Genomic DNA, 24,486 nt, shown 5'->3' with positions numbered 1-24,486 from the left:
GCACATTTCTCCAAACAGAAAAATCCTCTTAGCGATCTCCAGATGGCTGTCATCCCCGTCAGTGATACATTCACAGTATTTGGGTCAGCTGACGAATGTGTGCCAGCTTGCAACCAAAAACGGAAAAATTCCAGTTTTATATGATTCCGATAAAATAAAGCAACGCTCCGCAGCTGGGGTGGGTCAGAGGCCACGACAGCTGTCAGCGTGGCCGTGGCGACCCTGGTCGCGCTGCACGGCAGTGGAGAGAAGCAGTCGCGCCCGTGCAGACCTCACCTCGCGCCAGTCCAGCCATGCCGGCGGCGTCGCCCACCCTCTTCTTCTTCGCGGCTTCGGCGGCATCACTGATGCTGGCGTTTCTATCGGGTGACGATCCCGTGGGGCCCGTGGTACGGACGCAGCAGGGACTCGTGCGAGGGGCATTCGACACCTCACATGGCGGCCGCAAGTTCCTGGGCTTCCAAAACCTGCCCTACGCCAAGCCGCCGGTGGGACAGCTGCGCTTCAGAGTGAGTGAGGCGTGCGACAGTATACACTATACTGTGAAACCATTTAGGGTTCTTGTTGAATCCATCTATAGCTGCATGACAAGTCTCGGTTGACATTTAACTGTTTGTTAGAGGGTCCATGGAACAACTGTCAGACTACTTCTTAACCGTTCTACTCTCGAATAACACGTGGGAAAATGAATACCTCAGTATTTCCTTTCGAGCTCCGATTTCTGTTATTTTATAATGCTGGTGATCTCTCCCTTTGTAACTGACAATCGACAGAATATTTTCACATTTGGAGAAGAGAGTTGGTTATTGAAATTTCCTGACAGTATTTCAGAGCGACGAAAAGAGTCTTTACACTGAGGTGACAAACGTCATGACTTAGCGATATGCACACACACAGATGGAATTAGTATCGCGTACACAAGGTGTAAAAGGCTGGTGCACTGGCGGAGCTGTCATTGGCACTCAAGTGATTCATATCAAAAGTCAGATTGTAACGTCCACCCTTGGGCGTACGCTAACTCTTTAAAGCCTGTACTATGATAAGTTGACGGGCTTCACCTTATAGGAAAGGATTTTAGTACATATGTTGACCGCGTGTACCTAAATGGAAGCAAAATCGGACTTATACCCAGTCAGTAACAACAATGATACGTCAAGCAAGTATAAGTGCAATTACACATTAGGACTGGTAAGAAACGTACACTGCAGAGGCTACTAATGGTTAATAATACGGTCGCCAGCGTAATTAGGCATTGAGTGAGTTTTTCCCTTGTACAAGTAGATGTACGTACAAGCATAACCACACGTAGTAATGCTGTATTATATGGTGGATTTTAGTGCCAGAAAAATCTACTGAATTAAGATTTTCCCTTTTTGTACTGGTTTGAACAAGCTATAAATATACAACATTACACTACAATGATTACTACGAACTGCGTTTTGTCTATTGATCCGACTGAAATCGGACATAGGTCACCCTAGAAATAGCACTTTTGACACACACACATACAATGTCAATTTTAATAATGGTAAAACACTGATAAATTTAGGTTTTATCTTGACTTTAACTTTGCTGGTCAAATCAGTGCAATCACTTCAGAATTTAAATGAATAGAAAAGAAAAGAGTGAAAGGGGGAGGGGGGGACCCTGAAACTGTTATGATCACAATGTTGAAACCATTAACTATTGGAAACATTAATTACTCAAGATTTAAAAAATATGAATTATTACTCTTATTGTCCGATTACTTCCTCATTTAACTACCATTATTTTTGTCTCAAATTAATTAAACTTCCTTACTAAGTCAATTCCAAATTTATCTTAGTACTCTGTCAGATCTTTGCTCTTTACTCATATTTTCATTAACAATAAAGCTCATTAAGATTCATTCTAGCTTAAACAGGTCTGCAGTTAATTCTTATTAACATAAACTTTAAATCTTCATTTCGGGACACTCGGATTGCACAACATGTGGAAAGGACCCTGTCTAGGTGAGTGATTAGGATAATTCATTGATAGAACAATTCTGGTAAAAGTTAAGTTATTATTGAACTGTCAGGAACAAAATTAACACTGGTCCACACGAATACAATTCTAAAGATTCAACCTGTGTGAGTCGATGCAGCACAAATACAATCACAGCTATGGCTTTTGCTGTAGCGGCATTCTTCTTGGCGTCGTAATCCTTTTCAATCCAGTGCCATTAGAATATAGCCATGCTGTATAGTCGTCGGACACGGCACATCCGAGGCTCAATGGAACCACTTTTTCCAGGATAGCCCCCTCGATCCGGTACGTGTTCCTCAGACCGATGCCCAACTCCGACTGTACCGCTGCTGAGCCCGTTATGCCGTGCCGCGCCCGTGTGCATTTTCCCGCGCTCGCCTGCCATCCACCATTTTCCGCTCCCCTACAGATAGGGTATTCCACATATCTTAATACATTGCCTACGCATGGACCAGCCACACAAATACAATTTCAGACATGTTGCAACAGATTCAACAGGGATTACACCTCAATTTTGTTATAGCATTGCTTGAAATCTGACATAAATATTAATATTCACATCTAAAGTTGCTTACATTTTCTTTAACATAATGACACGAAAAGAAAAAGAAATGAAATTAAAACATTACGTACATTAATTCATCGAAATTCCAAAGAAAAAATTTATTATATGTTCAGTAGTTGTTGTTACAAGATTATGGCCATACGATGAGAATTAACAGACTTTCAACGCGCAGCGGTAGTGGCTGGCTGGCTCTGAGCACTATGGGACTCAACTGCTGAGGTCATTAATCCCCTAGAACTTAGAACTAGTTAAACCTAACTAACCTAAGGACATCACAAACATCCATGCCCTAGGCAGGATTCGAACCTGCGACCGTAGCGGTCTCGCGGTTCCAGACTGCAGCGCCTTTAACCGCACGGCCACTTCGGCCGGCCAGCGGTAGCGGGAGCTGGACGTATGGTACATTCTATTTAGGAATCCGTTCGGGAATTCAATATTCCGTGACCCACAGTGTCGAGAGCGTAGCAGGAATTCAAAAATTACAGGCGTTACATCACCACGGACAACGCAGTGACCGACGGCCATCACTTAACGACCGAGAACAGGGACGTTTGCGTAGTTTCCAGTGCTAATAGACAAGCAACACTGACTGAAGTAGCCGCACAAATTAGTGTAGAACGTGCGTCAAACGTATCCGTAAGAACAGTGCAGCGAAATTTGGTGTCAATGGGCTATTTCGGCGCATGAAGCGAGTGCCTTTACTAACAGCACGACATCACCTGCAGCTCCTCTCCTGCATTCGTGACCATATCGGTTGGAGCCTAGACGACTGAAAAACAGTGGCCTTGTCAGCAAGGCACTGCGCAAGCTGCTGGTGGCTCCATTGTGGGGTGGGCTGTGTTTACATGGAATGAACTGGATCCTCTTGTCCAACTGAACCGATCACTGAGTGGAAATCGTTATGTTAGGCTAATTGGAGACCATTTGCCGCCTTTCATGCACTTCATGTTACCAATCTACAATGGAATTTTTATGGATGACAATGCGCCCAGTCATCCACCACAATTGTTCGCGACTGGTTTGAAGAACATTCTGGACAGTTCGAGAGAATGATTTGGCCACCCATATTACCCGTGGTGAATCCCATCGAACATTCATGGGACATAACCGAGAGGTCACTTCGTGCACAAAATCCTGCACCAGCAACAGTTTCGCAGGTCCCTGTGGCCGAGCGTTTCTAGGAGCTTCAGTCCGGAACCGCGCTACTGCTACGGTAGCAGGTTCGAATCCTGCCTCGGGAATGGATGTGTGTGATGTCCTTAGGTTACTTAGGCCTAATTAGTTCTAAGTCTAGACGACAGGTGGAAATGGGAAAGATCGTTTGGTGTCATTGGCCGGGAGGCCCCTTACAGGGCAGGTCCCGCCGCCTTGGTGCAGGTCTTCTTACAATCGACGCCACATTGGGCGATCTGTGCGCCAGATAGGGATGAAATGACGATGAAGACAACACAACACCCAGTGCCTGAGAGGAGAAAATCCCCGACCCAGCCGGGAATCGAATCCGGGACCCTTAGGACGGCAGTCCGTCACGCTGACCATTCAGCTATCGGGGCGGACAGGGCACTGATGACCCCAGATGATAAGTCCTTTAGTGCTTAGAGCCATTTGAACCAACAACATTTTCGCAATTACGGACGACTATTGAGTAAAAAAATGGTTCAAATGGCTCTGAGCACTATGGGACTTAACATCTTAGGTCATCAGTCCCCTAGAACTTAAACCTAACTAACCTAAGAACATCACACACATATATGACCGAGGCAGGATTCGAACCTGCGACCGTAGCAGTCCCGCGGTTCCAGACTGCAGCGCCTAGAACCGCACGGCCACCGCGGCCGGATATTGAGTAAATATGGCTCAGTTTTTCTTTAGGGACTTCCAACGACTTGTTGAGCCCCTGACACGTCGAAATGCTGCACTTCGCCTGGAAAAAGGAGATCCGACCCGATATTAGATTGTATGCCATGACTTTTGTCACCTCAGTGTATTTTAATTATTGCCACCTCATGTCTCCTACATTCTGCGGTAGTAAAAAACGAGCTCCCCTACTTTGGACTTTCTTCGACGTACTCCGTGAATACCATTTGATATCGACGCCTTACCGGACAGCAATAATCTTGAACAGGACGGACAAGCTTAGTATAGATAGGCTCTTTTGGAGACTTTTTGCATCTTCCAAGAGTAAACGTAAACACCATTCACGGATCAGGCGTTAAGCCTGCTTCCACTGCCCCTTCAAGGCAGTACGACGAGCGAACTTTGTACGATTTTTGACCAGTTTGACGCCAAAACACTCCAAGCGCTTTTGGCAGTAGATGAATCCCGAAGACACTGCTGCATCTTTATTAAAGCAGCTCCTTACTTGGCCTCACGAAGCAGAGTGCACCCTGTTCCTGACCTCCACCCTCACAAAAATCCTGTGAGGAATAGGGAATAGAACCAAAGTGCCGGCTGGAGTGGCCGTGCGGTTCTAGGCGCTACAGTCTGGAGCCGAGCGACCGCTACGGTCGCAGGTTCGAATCCTGCCTCGGGAATGGATGTGTGTGATGTCCTTAGGTTAGTTAGGTTTAATTAGTTCTAAGTTCTAGGCGACTGATCATCTCAGAAGTTAAGTCGCATAGTGCTCAGAGCCATTTGAACCAATTTGGACCAGAACCAAAGTTCTTCCAAACCAATCGTAGCGACGCTAGTTTTTCAACAATATAAGCTAAGTGTTCTGCGAATAAACGTACTCTTTGGTTTGCGTTCCTCTCAATATTTTCCGTGTGATGGCGCCAGTTTAAGTTGTTCGTAAATGTAATCCCATATCTACTTGTCTATTACCAGAATGAAAAATGCTTCTATCATAGTACAAAAAATGCGAATACATCCTGGACAGAGTTGGGGATGTAGAAGAATGGAAGTTCGACGTATCCGGGAGCTTCGAAGACATTTAAATCAAAACATCTCGAATATTCGCTCTTTGCTACGAGTTAACACTACTTCCCCAGCGTGGTGAGCTTTCTTAATTGCAAATTGTTTGCACATCTGCAATTTGCACATCTTGCAAGTTATGGGCTAAAGTATCTGGTCCTGCTAAAAATGCGAATATGTCAGAACGTTTTGCTTTATTTTTCGTTTCTCCTTTTAAGATTTTTTTCTTTTCGGGTCTCCCGCTCACTAAGCATTTGCGGAAACCGCTACGCTATCCCTCCTCACTCCAAATTCCCATTAGCGAGTCAGCCCACTCGAACAGCGTTGCAGAGGTTCTCCAACTACTGGAATAGCACCGCAGCATCGAACGAAACGGGAGATCCTGCCTGAAACCCAGGCATAGCTACTTTAACTAAATGAAACTATATGCTTAATGTCTCAAACATCTGTGATGTATACATCTACGGGTTAGAAGTAAGGTGACCTTTCTTCTGATTGTTATTTTTACAGCAATTTTCCCCTCAGTGAAATTCTCTGCATGGTCGTCGATGAAGTGCTAAATGCTCTATCAAACAGTATATCACTTTGCACAGGACGGGGAATTATTCTGATTTGCTACACGCTTATTTTTTGTTTTGTTTTTTGCACAACCAAAGGCATTTCTATGATTTTAAGACACAGATGAATGAAATCTTTAACGTATACACAACGAAACGATAATGAACTGTCATAACCAGTTTTTTAATTATAAACAAACGCAGCGCTTGAAACACAGAGGTGGCGTGCGTAGAATACCTCACAAAAAACGTGTTTTTTGCCCGCAACATTCAAGCCATGGTAACCTTTTTTTCACGTAAAATCCAAACGGTATAAATAAAAATGGTGCCATTAGCTGAGCATTAATTTCAGTCCAATTAAAATCTTTTGCGAAAGGTTTCTGTCGATTTGCACAATTTTTGCTTCTAGATAATTCCTTTGTGGTGCGTCTCTCTCTCTCTCTCTCTCTCTCTCTCTCTCTCTCTCTCTCCCATCTCCGTTTCCCTCTCTCTCTTTGTCGTCTTTATATCTCTTTCTCTGTGTCATTTTTAAGAGTGTATTTACTTGAATCGGTAACCTTTAAGTTTGTGAGAGTTTTTGTTTTTACATCATTTGAGGGAGAGTGTCAAGAACTTAGGCAGAATGCACAACTGATCTAGAAATATGAAATCAATCCGGCACCCCTTGTCGTTAATACTCACTACTTCGTGTGTTTCACGAGAATGATATCTTCTGAATGCGTCCGCAGTGTTTACTAATTCCGCTTGTCATCGGTAACTGTATCGCGTTATCAGCATTGGCATTTGTCGCCTAAAATATTTGTGGTCAGATTATTTGACCACCATTCACTTTTTTACCATCGATAGTCGAACACAGGCACCGATGCGTAGTTAATCAGGACGTCGATAGCCAGTATAGTGTGAACCAAAACTCCAACGACAAAATTTTGGTGATTTCCCTTAACCAGTCTCAGGGAACACCTGATGAAGACATCAAGTAATGACGTCGAAATATCGTGTTTGGAAGACGCTGATATCCGGCAGAAAACCCGATTTCCAAGAGAGTGCAGTCGTCGTTGTAATGCGGGAACGGAGCGATATATCTGACGTCCAAAAGGACATGATTATTGCCTTTCGAGCCAAGGGTGGATTATGATGATGATGTTTGGTTTGTGGGACGCTCAACTGCGCGGTTATCAACGCCCGTACAAATTCCCAGCCTTCGCTCTGTCCAATGTCGCCACTTTCAGGAATGATGATGAAATGATGAGGACAACACAAACACCCAATCATCTAGAGGTGAAAATCCCTGACGCCGTCGGGAATCGAACCCGGAACCCCGTGCTCGGGAAGCGAGAAAGCGACAGCGACACCACGAGCTGCGGACGCCAAGGGTGGAAGCATTTCGGAAACGGCTAACTTTGTAAACTGTTCGCGTGCCGCTGTCGTTAAAACATATCGTTCATGGGGAAAATGGCGCTATCCGAAACTGGCCCCGTGGTAACTGTGGGGCACCTCGGGCCATAGATGACAGGAGTAGACGACGGCTGTGAAAACATGTACAGGCGAACAGACGTGCAACTGTTGAACAACTGTCATCCCAGGTGAACCAAGGGGCTACCAACAGTGTCTCCTCAACGACCCTTCAATGAGCGTCGCTGCATACGGGCCTCCGCGGCCGGCGCGTAGTTCATGCATCGGTGGCGATTGTTGTTCACTGACGACGAAGGCTGCGATTAACCAGCCAATACCGCAACTGAGTGACGGCAGGTGGTTTCTTCAGATGAAACACGTTCTGGGTTCCATCACCTTTGGCGTGAACGGCTTGAAGAGTCTGAAAGCCGAAAACAATATAGCGTTATCGTCTGGGGAATGTTTTCGTGGCATTCCTAGCTTGATCTCGTCATTCCGGAAGGCACAATGGATCAACACAATTATGCATCTATCCTAGGGGACTATGTCCACTCCTACATGCACATTGTTTTTCATAGTCATCAGGACATAGACCAGCAAGGCAATGCAACATGTTAAATAGCTCGTAGTGTACGTGCATGGCTCAAAGAGCACCAGGAAGAATTTGCCGTACTCCCAGGTGACGCTGAGGGAATTACATTAGGAAATGAGACACTTAAAGTAGTAAAGGAGTTTTGTTATTTGGGGAGCAAAATAACTGATGATGGTCCAAGTAGAGAGGATTTAAAATGTAGGCTGGTAATGGCAAGGAAATCGTTTCTGAAGAAGAGGAATTTGTTAACATCGAGTATTGATTTAAGTGTCAGGAAATCGTTTCTGAAAGTATTTGTATGGAGTGTAGCCAAGTGGAAGTGAAACGTGGACGATAAATAGTTTAGACAAGAAGAGAATAGAAGCTTTCGAAACGTGGTGCTTCAGAAGAATGGTGAAGATTAGATGGGTAGATCACATAACTAATGAGGAAGTACTGGACAGAATTGGGGAGGAGTTTGTGGCACAACTTGACTAGAAGAAGGTATCGGTTGCTAGGACATGTTCTGAGGCATCAAGGGATCGCCAATTTAGTACTGGACGGCAGCGTGAAGGGTAAAAATCGTAGAGGGAGACCAAGAGATGAATACACTAAGCAGATTCACAAGGATGTAGGTGGCAGTAGGTACTGGGAGATGAAGAGGCTTGCACGGGGTAGAGTAGCATGGAGAGCTGCATCAAACCAGTCTCAGGGCTGAAGAACACAGCAACTACCAGGGCTACTCTCCGGATTTAAACCCAATCGATTATCTGTCGAACCGCCTTCTTAAAGCTGCTCGCACCATGGATCACCAACTGATGAACCTAGCGCAGCTGACCAGGGCATTCGAGTCGGATTACTATACAACGTTGCCAGTACCTTCCAGAACCCCACTGACACTCTTCCTGCACGCCTCGAAGTTGTCTGCAGTGGCAAGATTGTTATTTGCTATTTCAGGTTTCTGACAGGTAGGTTCATTAAGTTGACTGGGCAGTACACTTGGCTCCAGAGGCATGGTGTGCAGATGTTAGCATCTATATGTCAGAGAGGTAATACATTCAAGCAGTGATGGCCGCTGATGTTAGCGAGGCCAATAAACGACGGCCGCACGCCTCCGACGATGTATGACGCAGCCCTGAGCTGGCTGACTAACTCGTGGTCACAGTATACAACACCAGATATAATGCTGTTTGAATCGTAGTTATCAGGATGTCCAAAGTCGAAGGTTAAACCCACATTAGGCAGCGGCCAGCAATAATGATGGTCCTTACAGACTGCTGAACAGCAAAGACGTTGCTGAGCTGTGCATCGGGGAAGCCCAGAATCGAATACACGGCCAACCAGAGAGTTGGCCATCAACAGTAGCTAGTCACCCAGTAGACGGTCCAGTGAAGCGAAGGCGCCACGTTGTCAGCATATGGACACAAGCTCAGGCAGCTAATGGAGGCAATGTCAGCAAAAAGTGGCTGGCTGCACCATCTGTTACTGCAGTGGTCTTCAGCATTAGGTACACACCCATACGCTATCGTGTACGCATCACGTCGCCTAGCATCTGAGAACATTTCGGGGAGAGGGCCCAATTCGGTGGTATTTACATTGACGGAATAAATCGGAACACCAGGAAGAGTTTTGTGACATAAACGAAAGGTGGTAGCATGTTTGTACATCTAAAAAATGATTATTCAAATTTCGCGCCAATTGCATAAGAGTGGCGCCAGTAACACATCTACGGAATTGCCTTAAATAGACGCTGCAACTGTCGTCAGCATTGTTTGCCTTTGGAAGTCGTGAGTTGATGCTAGTCAAGTGCGCCTTTAAGGCACAAAGGTTCCATTGTCGACACCTCTTTGTGTTTGAACGAGGTCGTGTAATTGGACTAAGAAAAGTTGCATGTTCCCTCTGCGATACTGCAGAAAGAATTGGCACGATTGCTGGCGGTAGGGTTCACTGGAATGTACAATCGCAAGAAGACCGGGCTCTGAACGGCCACGTGGCACCACCGAGAGGTATGACCATCGTATTCCGCGTATGTTTCTCGCCCATAGTACTGCATCTGCAGCAGCAGTCTCAGCATCAGTTGGCGCCACAATGACACAACGAACTCTTACAAAGCGTTTACTTCAAGGACAGCTTCGAGTCAGACGCACTGTACCGTACATTCCACAGATCGCACACGATCGCCATCTGCGACTTCAGTGGTATCAAGCGAGATCTAATTGGAGGGCATGTAGAGACCTGTTCTGTTTTCTGATGAAAACTGGTTCTGCCACGGTGCCAGTGCCAGCCATGTTTCGGTTAAAAGGAGACCAGTTGGGGGCTTGCAACCAATATGTCTGCCTGTTATACACATTGGACCTACACATGGAGTTATGTTCTGAGGTGCGATTTCGTATGACCGCAGGAGCAATCTCGTGGTTTTCCCACGCACCCTGACTGCAAATTTGTTCGCCAGTCGTGATTTGATCTTTTGTGCTGTCACTCATGAACAGCATTCCAGGGCGTGTTTTCCAACAGGATAACGCTCACCCACAAGCCCTATTGTAAACTAACATACTCTCCGAGTGTCGAGATATTGCTTTGGCCTTCTCGGCCATGAGATCTGTCTCCAATCGAGCACATATGTGACATCATCTGACGACAACTCCAGTGTCATCTATTAACTGTACCTAAATTGACAGAACATTGCAACAGGCATGGAACACCATCCCACCAAGAGACATCCGGCACCTGTACAAAACAATGCATGAATGTTTCCATGCTTGTATTTAATATTCTGGCTTTTGCACCTGTTAGTAATGTACCAGAACTTCACATTTGCAATGTATTCCCGAAATTCCATTAATCTATCTTAATTATTTTTTGGTGTTGCTATTCCATTCCGGCAGTGTATGTTAACTACGCCAGCTAGAGTTTTTTCCCATCGCAGCGCTTCAGCCCAGAAATCGAAACAAGTTTGGGTGCTCTTCCATAGCTGTTAAGCAATGGTGACTTCATTCGTTCTGGTTTTCCTGTCCAGACAGATTTTCTGGACGCTGGTGATCCTGAAATATATCTCAGCTTCGGCTTACAAAGACCGCTGCTGGGGTGTTTTGCAGTGTTTATGTACTGAATTTGGACTCTTGCTCTCTGATTTCATTTTCTTGCTCCACAGTGACAGGTCACCAAGATGACGGCACCTCTCCCCGTATGATGTCGTTCTGCTGCATCGCCGCTACGCAGTTAATTACTATAGCCTAGGTCGTAGCAGTACAGACATGTTTACTCGCCGGTACACACCTCATGTATGGTTTCACTGAATACAGTGCAAGAGTAACATAGTGACGTTACGCTGAGCTGTTTCATTAGCTACGGCAGCCACTTCGTACTACTGTTTGTTTTGAGGACTGTCGCATTACTCTTTGTGTTTTGTTGTACGTTTTTGTGATTGAATATAACAGGCTTGTTATTGTTATGAATTTATATTCACAGTAGCAAACGTTACTGAGGTATCATAATTAAATCAGCGGAAAAATGCTCCAATCGGAGAATATGTTCTCTTTTGAAACCTGTGGTAGAAAAGTGGCGAATCAGCTGCCTCAATCTTTATTCCGCCTTCCTTTTGGTATGTGAGCATATTCGCGCACTTTTAACACCGATCATTCTAAATCCTTTCAGCTAGTTTCTCTTTGTAGCTATGCGTTCATACGCAGCATCTCCCTCTCATCCCCCCTGTTTCCTTTTTCTTCCAAGGTTTATAGTATATCACAATGCCATTGTCTCCTTTATCACTTACACTGTGTCCTTCTTTTGTTTCTTTCCCACTGCCACTGTCTCAAACATACGTTGGCAGCTTCAAAATTCTGGAGGTACAATTTATTTTCCCATCTATATACCGGTACACATGTTTAAAATTTCAGTCCCAATTACGCCCTCCCCTACATTTGGGTATTAAATTTCGCCAGCCTGGGAGAGTCCAGACCTCCAAAGATGATGTATGGTCTCCACTCATCTGTATTTCTCATTTCCTCTGTGCCCTTTCCCTTTCTCTCTCACTGACACCGTCTGCTCTCTCTTCCATCGTCACTTTGATTCTGGAGCTCTCTATCAGTGCAAAAAAGGCGCGAAAATGTTCGTATGCTAAAATTTTTGGGAATGAAGGCGGAATGAGGATTGAGGCAGCTTGTTCCCCACATTTCCGTCAGACTCTTCTTTTACTTAATAAACTTCTACTGTCAGACTCTTTTAAAGTGGAAGATATTTGCATTTTTTGTACTCCGACAGGATCAGTTTTCCGCTGGAGCCCTTCCTTTTTCTGCTACAACAGGTTGTGGAACAGGCTAAAAACTAGTTTTTGGTTTTTTTTGCGTAAGTACGGTAACTTTGAATCTCTGGAAATCAGTAACGGATAGTGATATCGAAAAAAGTTTCGAAGTTCCCCGAGAATATCATCTTAAGAACATATAGAATAAATTTCGATGAAATGCCATGAACAGAGATTATAAAAGTAGTCATCCTCACAACTGGTACTTTTCGTACCCAAAAGTCATGATTTTGCGAGGTTTTCTCAGGATCCGGTCATGAACAAAGGGTGCTTTCATAAGACGCCTAGGGTACAGCTTAGACCACACCAAGTGCAAAAGAACCAACCGATTTGCTCAATTTTTAGGGGCTGGAGGAAGTGCTACAGTACACCTGTTCTGCTGATAGGTACACGAATGGTCGCTAGGTCAAGGGCTATCCACAACACTTGACCCGTTATCTCTGTGGTTAATACTACTCGAGATATGGCCCGTAAAAAGTCGCATTTTCGTGCGAGGCTTTTTCGAACCTTTTGGTACCGTGCACTGTCGTGCACCGACCAATTGTTACTTCACAAACTGCAGGATACTGCGGATACCTTACACCGAAACGCTGCAAAAACGACCTCCACAAATATGGGAGGGGAAATCGGAGTCCGTCTGCGTACCGTTAAGTCACATACGTAAAATGAAACTAGCTAGTGGGGCTCAGAGTAATCGCCAGGTACTCACATTAGCTAAATCAGCTGGAAGTGGCTCAATTATAGTGTTGATACGATGACGCAGATATCTGGTGTCAGTCTACACGCCTTTCAACAACTGCAGAAGAGTTACTGACAGGGAAGTCACACATTGAATTCGGTATTCGTTGGTGGTTCCACAGAATAATGGAGTAATATGTAACATCTCAGGGTATCAGCTGAATCATATACCTCAATTTTTTTTCTTTCTTTGCCGTTTTTACTCTGTATGATTCCCTCTACTGTCTTGGAAATTAGTCCTTGTTTCCTTAACACATGTCCCATAATCCAGTAACGTCTACATTTCCTCTCTGATTCTGCCGAGAATCTTATCAGTATACTTCTATTCTCTTCTTTACCGGTTTTCGCACTGGCCACTACTCACTTCCAAATGATGTTCTGCTCCAGATGTATATTCTCAGAAATTTCCTCAAATTAAGGGTTGCAGAAACTTTTTTGTAGATGTACATCCATGATTATAACTAAAAAAATAAGGTGTTCATTAATATCAACACCAGTGATATACACATATTCTGTAAACTGACATGTTCCGCATCATTTCGATAGAAGAGTCGTTTAGATGATCTGTCGAACATGTAACTTACTAATAACTAACAAGTAACCTTTTAGCAAGGACTGACTTCCTAGCCTGTGCTAGTCTTCTTCTTATATCCTCCTTATTTCGTCCGGTATATTTTGTGTTACTCCCTAGGCAGCAGAATTCCTTTACTTATACTGCACTCACCAGCGACAGGGCTTTTCGCTTCGTGAATGATGCTGTGGGTTCTTGGTTTGACTGTAGACTTTACTGAAGGGCAATTGACGTCATCAGTAAGACTTCGGCCTACGAAGTGTGGGAGAAAGGTAATGCGACTGACAACACAGAGAGATATGGCAATGCTGTATTGTTATACTTGTGTAGACCGGTGTCTTCATCCGTTCCAGATGCTCAGTCCGAGTCTCAGCTCCGTACGGGTATCACATGATCTTTGAGAGCGCGATCAGCGAAGTTGTGTTTTGTTGTGTGTTACCAAAACGGAACAGCGGAATTTAGAGCAACATTATGCTTCAAATGGTTCAAATGGCTCTGAGCACTATGGGACTCAACTGCTGAGGTCAGTAGTCCCCTAGAACTTAGAACTAGTTAAACCTAACTAACTTAAGGACAACACAAACATCCATGCCCGAGGCAGGATTCGAACCTGCGACCGTAGCGGTCTTGCGGTTCCAGACTGCAGAGCCTTTAACCGCACGGCCACTTCGGCCGGCAGCAACATTATGGAATCAGGTTTTGCGTTGCTGCATCATGGCAATGCCCCGTATCACATGGTTTCTTCCATCACGAAATATTTGATCTCAGAAGGCATTCTTGTTGTTCCGCAGCCCCTCTACTAACCTGATCTGAGTTCTTGTGATTTTTTTTTTCTTTTCCCTAAATTGAAAAATGTGTTAAAAGGACGTCAATTTAGGACTCTAGAAAATATTCAAAAGAATGTGACGGACATGTTAAAGGCAAGAAGCCTTTCAGCGTTTCTACCAAGACTGAAACAATGACTCCGCCGGTGTATAGCTGCTGAAAGGAACTACTTTGGCCGGCCGCGGTGGCCGTGCGGTTCTGGCGCTGCAGTCCGGAACCGCGGGACTGCTACGGTCGCAGGTTCGAATCCTGCCTCGGGCATGGGTGTGTGTGATGTCCTTAGGTTAGTTAGGTTTAAGTAGTTCTAAGTTCTAGGGGACTTATGACCTAAGATGTTGAGTCCCATAGTGCTCAGAGCCATTTGAACCATTTGAACTACTTTGGAGATGACGATATTGTTGTTCGAAGAAATAATAAATAAAGGTAGATGAAAAAATCAATCTCATTACTTTTCTCATATACTTCTTAAAATGAATACACACTTACATTAATTCATCTTGGGGCAAATAAAAGTGGCCCAGAGAAAGAGCTACAGGGTACAAAGGAACAGCAGCGGAAAGGAAATACAGTGCCAACCTGACCATGGCAGATGTTGAAACTGACCATCATTCATCTCTTGGCACTTTTGGGCCTGATCAGCAAGTTGCTAAAGGGCGATCGAAGCTGGATTGCTGGAATTGCTGCAGTCTCATTCGAAATGCTCTTCTGCAGTTGCAAAAGACTCTGATGGTTTTTGCGATACACCTTAGGCTTGAGGGCTCCGAACACTGACACATCAGGTGACCTGGGTGTCCAGATAGGGTCGTGGCCAGACTAATGCCTGCTAACCAGTCTGTCAGGCGTGAAGATTGTGTAAATCTGTTCTAAGGTTCGACTGGCAGTATGGGCAGTTGCTCCATCCCGTTGGAAGTAACTTTAGGTCTCTTCCTCCTTCGTTAATGCTGCCACAAATAGTTTCAAAATGTTAACGTTGTCAATGTAACGCAGTGAAGTCAGTGTCTGATGAAAGAAGATGGGACCAACAATGGGGTGTGCAGACACTGCACACTAAACCCAAACCTTTCGATCATGCAGTGGTGCTTCGTGGAATTTATGCGGATTCTCTGCTGCCCAGAACCTGTGATTCTGTGAGTTGAAGTAACTCAGTTGAAACCAGGCTACATCAGACATAATGAACAGATTCATGTAAAAGCAATTCATTTTTATCTCAGTGAAGAGCCTCTCACAAAAATGAAGACGCTTAGGAAAATATGCTGGTTTTAACGCATGAACAAGACACTAGACACTCGGTAGGGATGCATGTGCTGGTCCAGGTGGAGTATTCATCCGTCTGGTCGACGTGATATTCCGGTCTTTGTCACAGGCGTCAGTTTGATTTGGTGGGGCTATGAAGCATTTTCTGGTGAACTGCAGCCACATTTTCTGGTGTGCGGGCATATTTTGGTTTTTTGACTTCTTCAAAATAGATCCTGTCTGACGCCATTTTCGGACTATGTGTTGCAGGCACTCTTTGGTTGCACTTTGACAGCAATCAACTAACCGCAACGTTCCTACGTTTTTATTGTCACGTAAGGTTCCACAGCGAACACGAGCTGCTCCACTGGGAGACCATCGCCCCTTTGCACTGTTTTAATCACAGCCTGCACTTCGTTCTGAAGCGGTGTGGATCACGTGGCAAGCGTATACGCGGTGTACGCGGCACGGCGTGCGGTTATATGCATACACTCACGTCCAGTCATATCCACTCGTAAGAGGCACTGTTATTTGGCCAACCCTGCATTACGTACGACCGTCTATGGGACTAGAAAATTGGAAATGATTTAATGACCTTTTAATTTAGGCAGTGAATTAGAAGTTCACGGCACAATTAAGTTCCGGTCGGCTGCTCGTACGCTCCTTTCACACTAGAGGGCGCACGCAATTGCAAGTATGGCGAGCTCAGTGTCACGGAAAGACGTGGAGCGGCGTGGAGTCAGAGTGGCTGGCAGTCTGACGACCAGAATCTAATTCACATCATCCACCTGGATCTAATGTTAGGCCGTTGTGGGTAGTGGCAGGCGAAACTTTTGAATCGGTGCCAGGTCTGGCATGGCACCGCCTACAGAACTCGTTAATGTTTCCAGCCTGGTTGGCCCAACGGTTGCCCTGTGAAAGCGGCCATTTGCAGATAGTGGACGTCGTGGCCGCGGTTGGAGAGCGGAGGCACTTGGAATCAGCCAGTGAAAGCGGGCACTTCTAGCAAGCTGGAGCTTGGGAACACCTGCCTCGAGACGAGGCTGGAGGCGTGGCGGAACAGCGAGGCAGGGTGCAGCTTGTTTTCAACACGGGGCATTGTTCCTGATGGAGCAGCAGAGAGTGTATGGCTGCACGCATCAAGAGGAGAATGACGCATCTGGGAGTGAGGAAGTGCTTGCTTTAGAGCAGAGTTCGTCAAACATGTTTACTTAAGAGCCGGTGCTGAATTTGTGCGGCTGCACCTCAGGCCGCATATGTACCGACCATATTATTAATTGGCAATCTATATAAATTAGTATGCTATGAGCCCCAATACAATAGCGACAGAGTGCGATAAGTTAGCCGCCAGCCCCAAGTATTGATCGTTAGAAGTCGGCACTATTCGGAATATTTGCTGCTAATTGTTCTCCGGGCTTGCTGCCGACTTCAGCGCCCCAAAGATGTAACACTGTAATTGGCTGACGAGCTGTTGTATTGTTTGTAACACTGCAACTGCCTGACGAACCGTTGTGTGGTTTACATGAATGAATGGTTCATTGATTATTAACAGTAACTGTCCGCTCGTGGTCCAGAGGTAGTATATTTGACTAGAAATCAAAACAATCTCGGTCCCGGGTTCGAACCCTCCACTGCTTAAAATCTCAATAAATCTAAGCAGCAATGGTAGCCGAAGACTTCCTGCTTAAGAAGTCACCCACATTCTGCCAGCCGGCCGGTGTGGGCGTGCGGTTCTAGGCGCTTCAGTCTGGAACCCCGTGACTGCTATGGTCGCAGGTTCGAATCCTGCCTCGGGCATGGATGTGTGTGATGTCCTTAGGTTAGTTAGGTTTAATTAGTTCTAAGTTCTAGGCGACTGATGACCTCAGCAGTTAAGTCGCATAGTGCTCAGAGCCATTTGAACCATTTTTTGAAGATTCTGCCAATGGCCTTGTCAAACGCGGCGGATGAGCGATCAGAGGTTCAGGGCAAGCACTTGCCTTTGCAGTGCGAAACAACCCAGGAAAGGCGGAAGAATCCGCAATAATCAACGGCATGAAAATTCAGAAGGCAATGGAAATCTCTGCTTTAAAGACACGTAATTTGTATCCATAGAACATGTGGCCTGTAATTGAAAAAGTGTTACGATCATCTCTCCATTGGCAGAGAGATTCCGGACATATTCCCATTCGAACTTCACGGAGCGTACTTACAAGGAGGAGGTCACCATGAGAAAAAAATAATGTTCTATGGGTATGGGCGTGGAATGTCAGAAGTTGAACGCGGTAGGCAAGGTAGAAATTCTGAAAAGGGGAATACTAAGGCTCAAGTCTACATTAGTGCTGGTCAGTGAAGTGAAATAGAAAGAAGACAAGGATTTCTGGGAAGACGAGTATAGGGTAATTTCAATAGCAACAGAAAATAATATAGCGAGAGTAGGATTCGTTATGTATAGGAATGTAGGGCAGAGAATGAGTTACTTTGAAAAGTTCAGTGATAGGGTTATTCTCATCAGAATCGTCAGCAAGTCAGCATGGATAAAGATAGTTCAGGCACACATGCCGATGTCGCAAGTAGAAGATGAAGAGGTAGAGACTGTGTATAAGGATATTGATCGGGTAATTCAGTACGTAAAAAGATATGAAAACCTGATAGTCGCCGGGGTGGATTGGAATTCGGTTGTAGGGGAAGGAGTAGAAGAAAGAGTTACGGGAGAATATGGGCTTGGTTGTAGCATGGAGAAAGGCTGATTAAGTTCTGCAACAAACTTCAGGTAGTAACAGCGAGTATGTCGTTCAAGAATAACGAGAGAAGAAGATATACATGAAAAAGGCCGGGAAAACGGGAAGAAGTCTGTTAAATCACATCATGGTCAGGCAGAGATTACAAAATCTGATACTGGATTGTAAGGCGCACGCAAAAGCAGATATAGTCTCAGATCACAGTTTAATAGTGATGAAGAGTAGTCTGAGCCTAGTCAGGGAGAAATAATGTGCAGTGAAGTAGGATACGGAGATACTAAGGAATGAAGAGATGCTCTTGGATTTCTCTGCGGCTATAGATATCGCGATAATGAACAGCTCAGAACTGAGTTCAGTTGAAGAGGAATGGACATCTCCAAAAAGGTTACTCATTGAAGTTGGAACGAAAAATATAAGTACAAGGAAGGTAACTTGCGAGCAAACCATGGGAAACAAAACAAATACTCCAGCTGATAGACGAAAGAAGAAAATACGAAAATGTTGAGGGAAATTTAGGAATACAGAGACACAAGTCTCTTGGGAATGAAATAAATAGGAAATGCAGGGAAGCTAAGGTGAAATGACTCCATGAAAAGTGCTTTAAACATAGCTGCGCTACAGCAACGGTTCCACGTAATCAGATTAAGAGCAGCCGACCAGTTGCAAAGAATAAAGTAATCTTTACCTAGGTTTCAATAGATATAAATCTATCTTCTTCAGAAGACGGCAGTATTATAATAACATGAAGCGATATGTCCTTATCGTTTAGGCAAACATCTGCATAGTTACATTAGTCATATAAAATATAGCCCTGAAAACAGGGTTTGTCAGACAAATAAAATAGGTACATGGAAGTTGGAGGGCGCATAAGTGCAAAGAAATCGGAAAAGAAATGATTGTTGGAACAACTGCCTCATCATACAGGAAGTCAAAACAACCTTTGGTTAGGGCAAGAGCGGTAACATTGTTACGGGAATTCCTTTGTTAAATGCAGAGGACAGACCGAATAGGTGAAAGAATATGCTGAAGGCCTGTATGAGAGGGAGAGCTCGTCGGATGACGTGGTAGAAGAAGAAACAGGAGCCGATAGGGAAGAGATAGGGGATATGTTATTACAGTCAACACGTAAATGAGCTGTGGACGACTTAAGGTCAGAGAAAGCGAAAGGGATAGATAACATCCCATCAAAATTTCTAAAATCAATGGGGAAAGTAACGACAATACGACTATTCGTGTTGGGGTGTGGAATGTATGAGACTGTCGATACGCCACCGGAGTAACGGAAAAACATCATCCAGACGACTCCGAAGATAGCAAGAGCAGATAAGTGTGAGAATTAGACAAGAATAACAAACAGAAGAATGGAAAAGAAAACTGAGGATGTGTTAGACGACGATCAGTTAGGCTTTAGGAAAGGTAAAGGCACCAGAGAGGCAATTCTGACGTTGCGGTTGATAATAGATGCAACATTGAAGAAAATTTAAGATATGTTCGTGGGATTCACGAAAATCGTTAGAAAACGTCAAACGGTGCAACATATTTGAAATTCTATGAAAAGTTGGGGGTAAGCTGTAGGGAAAGACAGGTAATATACGTACAAGAACCAAGAGGGAGCAATGAGGGTGGTACACCAAGAACGAAGTTCTCAAATTAGAATGGATATAAGAGAGGGATGTCGTCTTTCACTCCTACTGTTCAACCTATACATGAATAGCAATGAAGGAAATGAAAGATAGATTCAAGTGCAAGATTTAAAAATTTAAGTTGAAAGGATATCAGTGATAAGATTCGCTGATAACACTGCTAAGCTCAATGAAACTGGAGAAGTATTACAGGATCTGTTGAATGGACTGAACAGTCTAATGGGAAGAGAATACAGACTGCGAGTAAATCAAGAAAGACGAAAGGAATGAGAATAACGATAAACTAAACATCAGAACTGGGGTAGACCTCAATTTGAGGAAGAAATTTCTGGGAATGTACGTTTAGATCACAGCATTGTACGGTAGTGAAACATGGACTGTAGGAAGCCGGAACAGAAGAGAATTGAAGCATTTGAGATTAGTGCTACAGAAGAACGTTTAAAATTAGGTATATTGTTAAGGTATGGAATGAGGATGTTCTCCGGAGAGTCGGTGAGGAAAGAAATATATGGAGAACAATGGAAAGAAGAAGCGACACATTTATAGGACATCTGTTAAGACCAGCGATCAACTTCCATGGTACTACAGGGAGTTGAAAATGTTAAAAACTATAGAAATAGACATCCAGCAAACAAATGAGGACGTAGGTTGCAACTGCCATTCTGAGGCGCAAAGTTTGGCACAGGAGAGGAATTCGTGGCGGGACACGTTAAATCGGTCAGAAGACTGATGGCACAAAAAAAGACAGTAACATTACTTGTTTTTTAATTCATTGTTCTATTCATTGCGTTCTGTTACAACAGCGTTAATTTAATTTCACACTATTTGCTACAAAAAGGTACTGCGTTTGAAGTGACCATCTGTATAAACTGCAGACACGAATCCACGTCACTTCAGTTTGAAGTATATGCCGTAGCAGCTGATCTGTATGATCTCTCTCGCCCGTGTGTTGTCAGTGCTGGAAGATAAACATTTTTACATTCCCTATCCTCGCAGTTGCAGCCTCTGCCACGACCGAATCTTCCAACGTCGGTTAAAGCTAAGCATATCTTAAAATATTACTGTCTCTGTAATCATTTTTATTTCTTGCTAACTTAATATTATTACAGATTTTGGAAATTTGGAAATGTGTGGTAAGATCTTATGGGACCAAACTACTGAGGTCATCGGTCCCTAAGCTTACACACTACTTAATCTAACTTAAACTAACTTACGCTAAGGACGACACACATATCCTTGCCCGAGGGAGGACTCGAATCTCCGACGAGGGAAGATTACAGGATTAATCAATACAAAGATTAATTAATAACGACATCTTGTTGTATTCCCGTTATCCTCCGCCAAGCCTCTTTATCCAGCGCATCTTCCTTACCGATGCTGCGATGTTCCATTACTTCATTTATGTGGTCTGTCCAAGAACGTCGTGGTCTTATGCGCTTACTTCTGCCGGGTGGTTTCCATTCATAAACTTTCCTTGGCCACCGATGATCTGGCATTCTCATCATATGTCCGTACCATTTTAATGATTTTCTTTCAACTCTATCACTATGTCATTTGCCTTTATTCTAGCTTTTACTTCATCATTAGTTTTTCTTTCGATTCTTGATATTCTGGCACTCTACGCAAATAATCCATTTCCACAGCTATTAGTCTTCTTTTGAAATCCGTATTTAAGATCCATAGTTCTGATCCATCGCATAGCACTAATTCAACCATTATCTTACCTATTCTTTTCTTATTGCTTTTGGAAATATTCTTATCCCACCAAAAATAATTCATACACCCTAACACTTTTCTGCTCTGCTGTATTCTATATTTTACTTCTGTATTCTATATTTTACTTCTGTATGGCCCAAACCATTTTTATCAATATGTGCTCCGAGATTTTTAAATTTCTCTACCGGTGTCATAACTGTTTCGTCATTGATGTGTACTTCAAATTTAGCATCACCATTCACCACCAGGTACTCTGTTTTTTGTTAGACTCACTTGTAGTCCCTATCTGTTGTATTCCTAATATAATCGTCGTATCATGAACTCCAGGTCATAATCATCTTGTGCTATAATAGCTTGATCGTCAGCAAAACTTAATGAGAATATCTGTACATCGTTGACAGTGATTCCTGTTCCTCTGCAGCTGTTCTTCGAAATTCGGAGAGCCACTTGTTCATATAAACTGAACAAGCTTTTGTTAAATCTACAAAGGCAATGTGTAGCTCCTTCCATACTGCTACAAATTTCTCTGTTAGTTTTTGTACAATAAATAGGTTATCTGTACATGATCTGTTCTGCCTAAAGCCGCTCTGGTCTTCCCCAATATGTTGGCCAACATTTTGTCCAATTTTTTCAAACATTATCTTGCCAAATAAGTGGCTCATTGTAAAGCTGACACTAATGCCTCTATAGCAGTTTGTCTTTTCTATTCCCTTTCTTGAAAATAGAAACCATATATGACTTTTTCCGTTCTGAATCCTTTCTTCAGTTAAAAGGTCTACATAATGCTTTTTCCATTCCTTTAAGGGAATTAGGTTGTCAACTGCGTTGTTTATTTGTGTTTTCTTCATACTGGCAACTGTCCTCCGCACCTCTGTTGTTTCTGATTCACCTATTAGTCTCTCAATTTCAATACATTTCTGTTCCCACATCTTGTTCTTTTCTAATTCAATTCTGTTTCTTAATTCGTAATTTGCTGTCTGGTAGTTCTGCCTGTCCTGTAGTGATTTAGTTGATAACAATTTTTTGTAGAGATTTTTCTTTTCCCTAATCAACATCTTTAGGTCATCAGACATTCGTGGAGGACCCCGTTTGCCTAGATTCTTATTCTTAGTACCTAGTACCGCAAGAGAAATTTTTGTAAATGTTTTTTTTTTTAATATTTTCATATCCTACTTCAATATTGTCATCTTCTGTAATCGCTTTTAGTTCATTTTCTAATCTACGTTGAAATAAATCCTTAATGCTGAACTGCTTCAGGAGCCTGCTCTAACTTCTCATGATTGCCGTGGTCAGCCACTTGTTCAGTTGTTGATGGTTTTCTCCTGAATTGGTATGTCAACTTTGCTAAAACTAAGTAGTGATCAAACCTGCAGTTGACTCCCAGAATGCCGGCCAGAGTGGCCGAGCGGTTCTAGGCGCTACAGTCTGGAACGGCGCGACCGCTACGGTCGCAGGTTCGAATCCTGCCTCGGGCATGAATGTGTGTGATGTCCATAGGTTAGTCAGGTTTAAGTAGTTCTAAGTTCTAGGGGACAGATGACCTCAGCAGTTAAGTCCCATAGTGCTCAGAGCCATTTGACTCCCCGAATGACTCTGTAGTCTTAAACTACAATTTTTGGCCGTTGCTTGGTAATGATGTAATCAATTATTGATTTCTGCTGTAATGGTGGTCTCTCCCATGTATATCTGTGGATATCTTTATGTGAATAGTGTGTGTTCAGAATTTTCAAGTCATATTGGTTACACAATTGTACGAGATTTTCTCCAGAACTATTAATGACATTTTCTCCATATCTTCCTATTACTGCATTATTTGCTTGTGACACAACCCTCGCATTAAAATCTCCTGCTATTATTACTTCTTGGTTCTTTTTGACTTGGTTGAGTAGATGGTCTAATTTCTGGTAGAAATGGTCTTTGGTTTGCTATACTGCATCGTCGTTTGGCGCATACACTACTATTATAACTGTTTCAATGCCGTATAACTTGATGGTAATAGTGACAATCCTTGCGCATAAAAATGCGTAGTCCTTGACGTAAGCGCTCAGAGCTTCGTTAGTTACAGTGGAAATGACTGCTTTTGCTCGTTTATGTTTATCAACTCCAGACCGAAAATTTCTCGTTCCCTTGTCCCTTATTTTTTGTTTCTGACAGAATAATATATGTCCACCTTCAGTCGACTAATTTCACTCTCTATTTCGGTGTGTTTGTCAGGCTTTGAACGTTCCATGTAACAACTCTCATTGTTTTTTTCATTGCCAATAGTCTTCGTAAAGAGTTTCTATTCGATTTCCGAGGCTCCGCTTTAGATTCTCGAGATTGTAGAAGTTCTTTGTAGATAATGGGGTGCTGGCCCATTGACCCAACCCCCAACTTGGAGCACCAGGATTTGATATCAGAGTTTACTCCCTTAGGAGGGTTGGCTTCACCACGCCTATATAGACCCCTCCCCCCTTCCCTAGGTGGGACAGATTTCATTTAGCTCCTACGTTGAGACCTGTCCGGCTTGGGTGACCCTGCCAGTAGCTACGCTACCGCCGGCATAGCCCTCAACTTCAGCACCCAAACCCTCCCGCCCGGTACTGAAGGTACCTTCGATACGGCAATGTTCAAAATTGGCTCTGACCACTATGGGACTTAACATCTGAGGTCATCAGTCCCCTAGACTTAGAACTAACCTAAGGACATCACACTTAGAACTAACCTAAGGACATCATACACACCCATGCCCGATG

At 43.8% G+C, this 24,486-nt stretch overlaps 1 protein-coding gene across 1 annotated transcript in view; it reads left to right on the top strand.

The window, feature by feature from the left end:
* Positions 1 to 293: 293 nt before the first annotated feature.
* The window catches only part of LOC126474450 (juvenile hormone esterase-like), a 128,667-nt gene continuing 104,474 nt past the window's right edge, over positions 294 to 24,486 (top strand). Inside the window, exon 1 of the mRNA XM_050101922.1 lies at positions 294 to 509. Coding sequence (XP_049957879.1) covers positions 294 to 509 — 216 coding nt within the window. The remainder of the gene's footprint in view (positions 510 to 24,486) is intronic.

Source organism: Schistocerca serialis, chromosome 4 (assembly GCF_023864345.2).
Source record: "Schistocerca serialis cubense isolate TAMUIC-IGC-003099 chromosome 4, iqSchSeri2.2, whole genome shotgun sequence".
Lineage (NCBI taxonomy): Eukaryota > Metazoa > Arthropoda > Insecta > Orthoptera > Acrididae > Schistocerca > Schistocerca serialis.
This window is presented reverse-complemented; position numbering and strand designations above follow the sequence as displayed.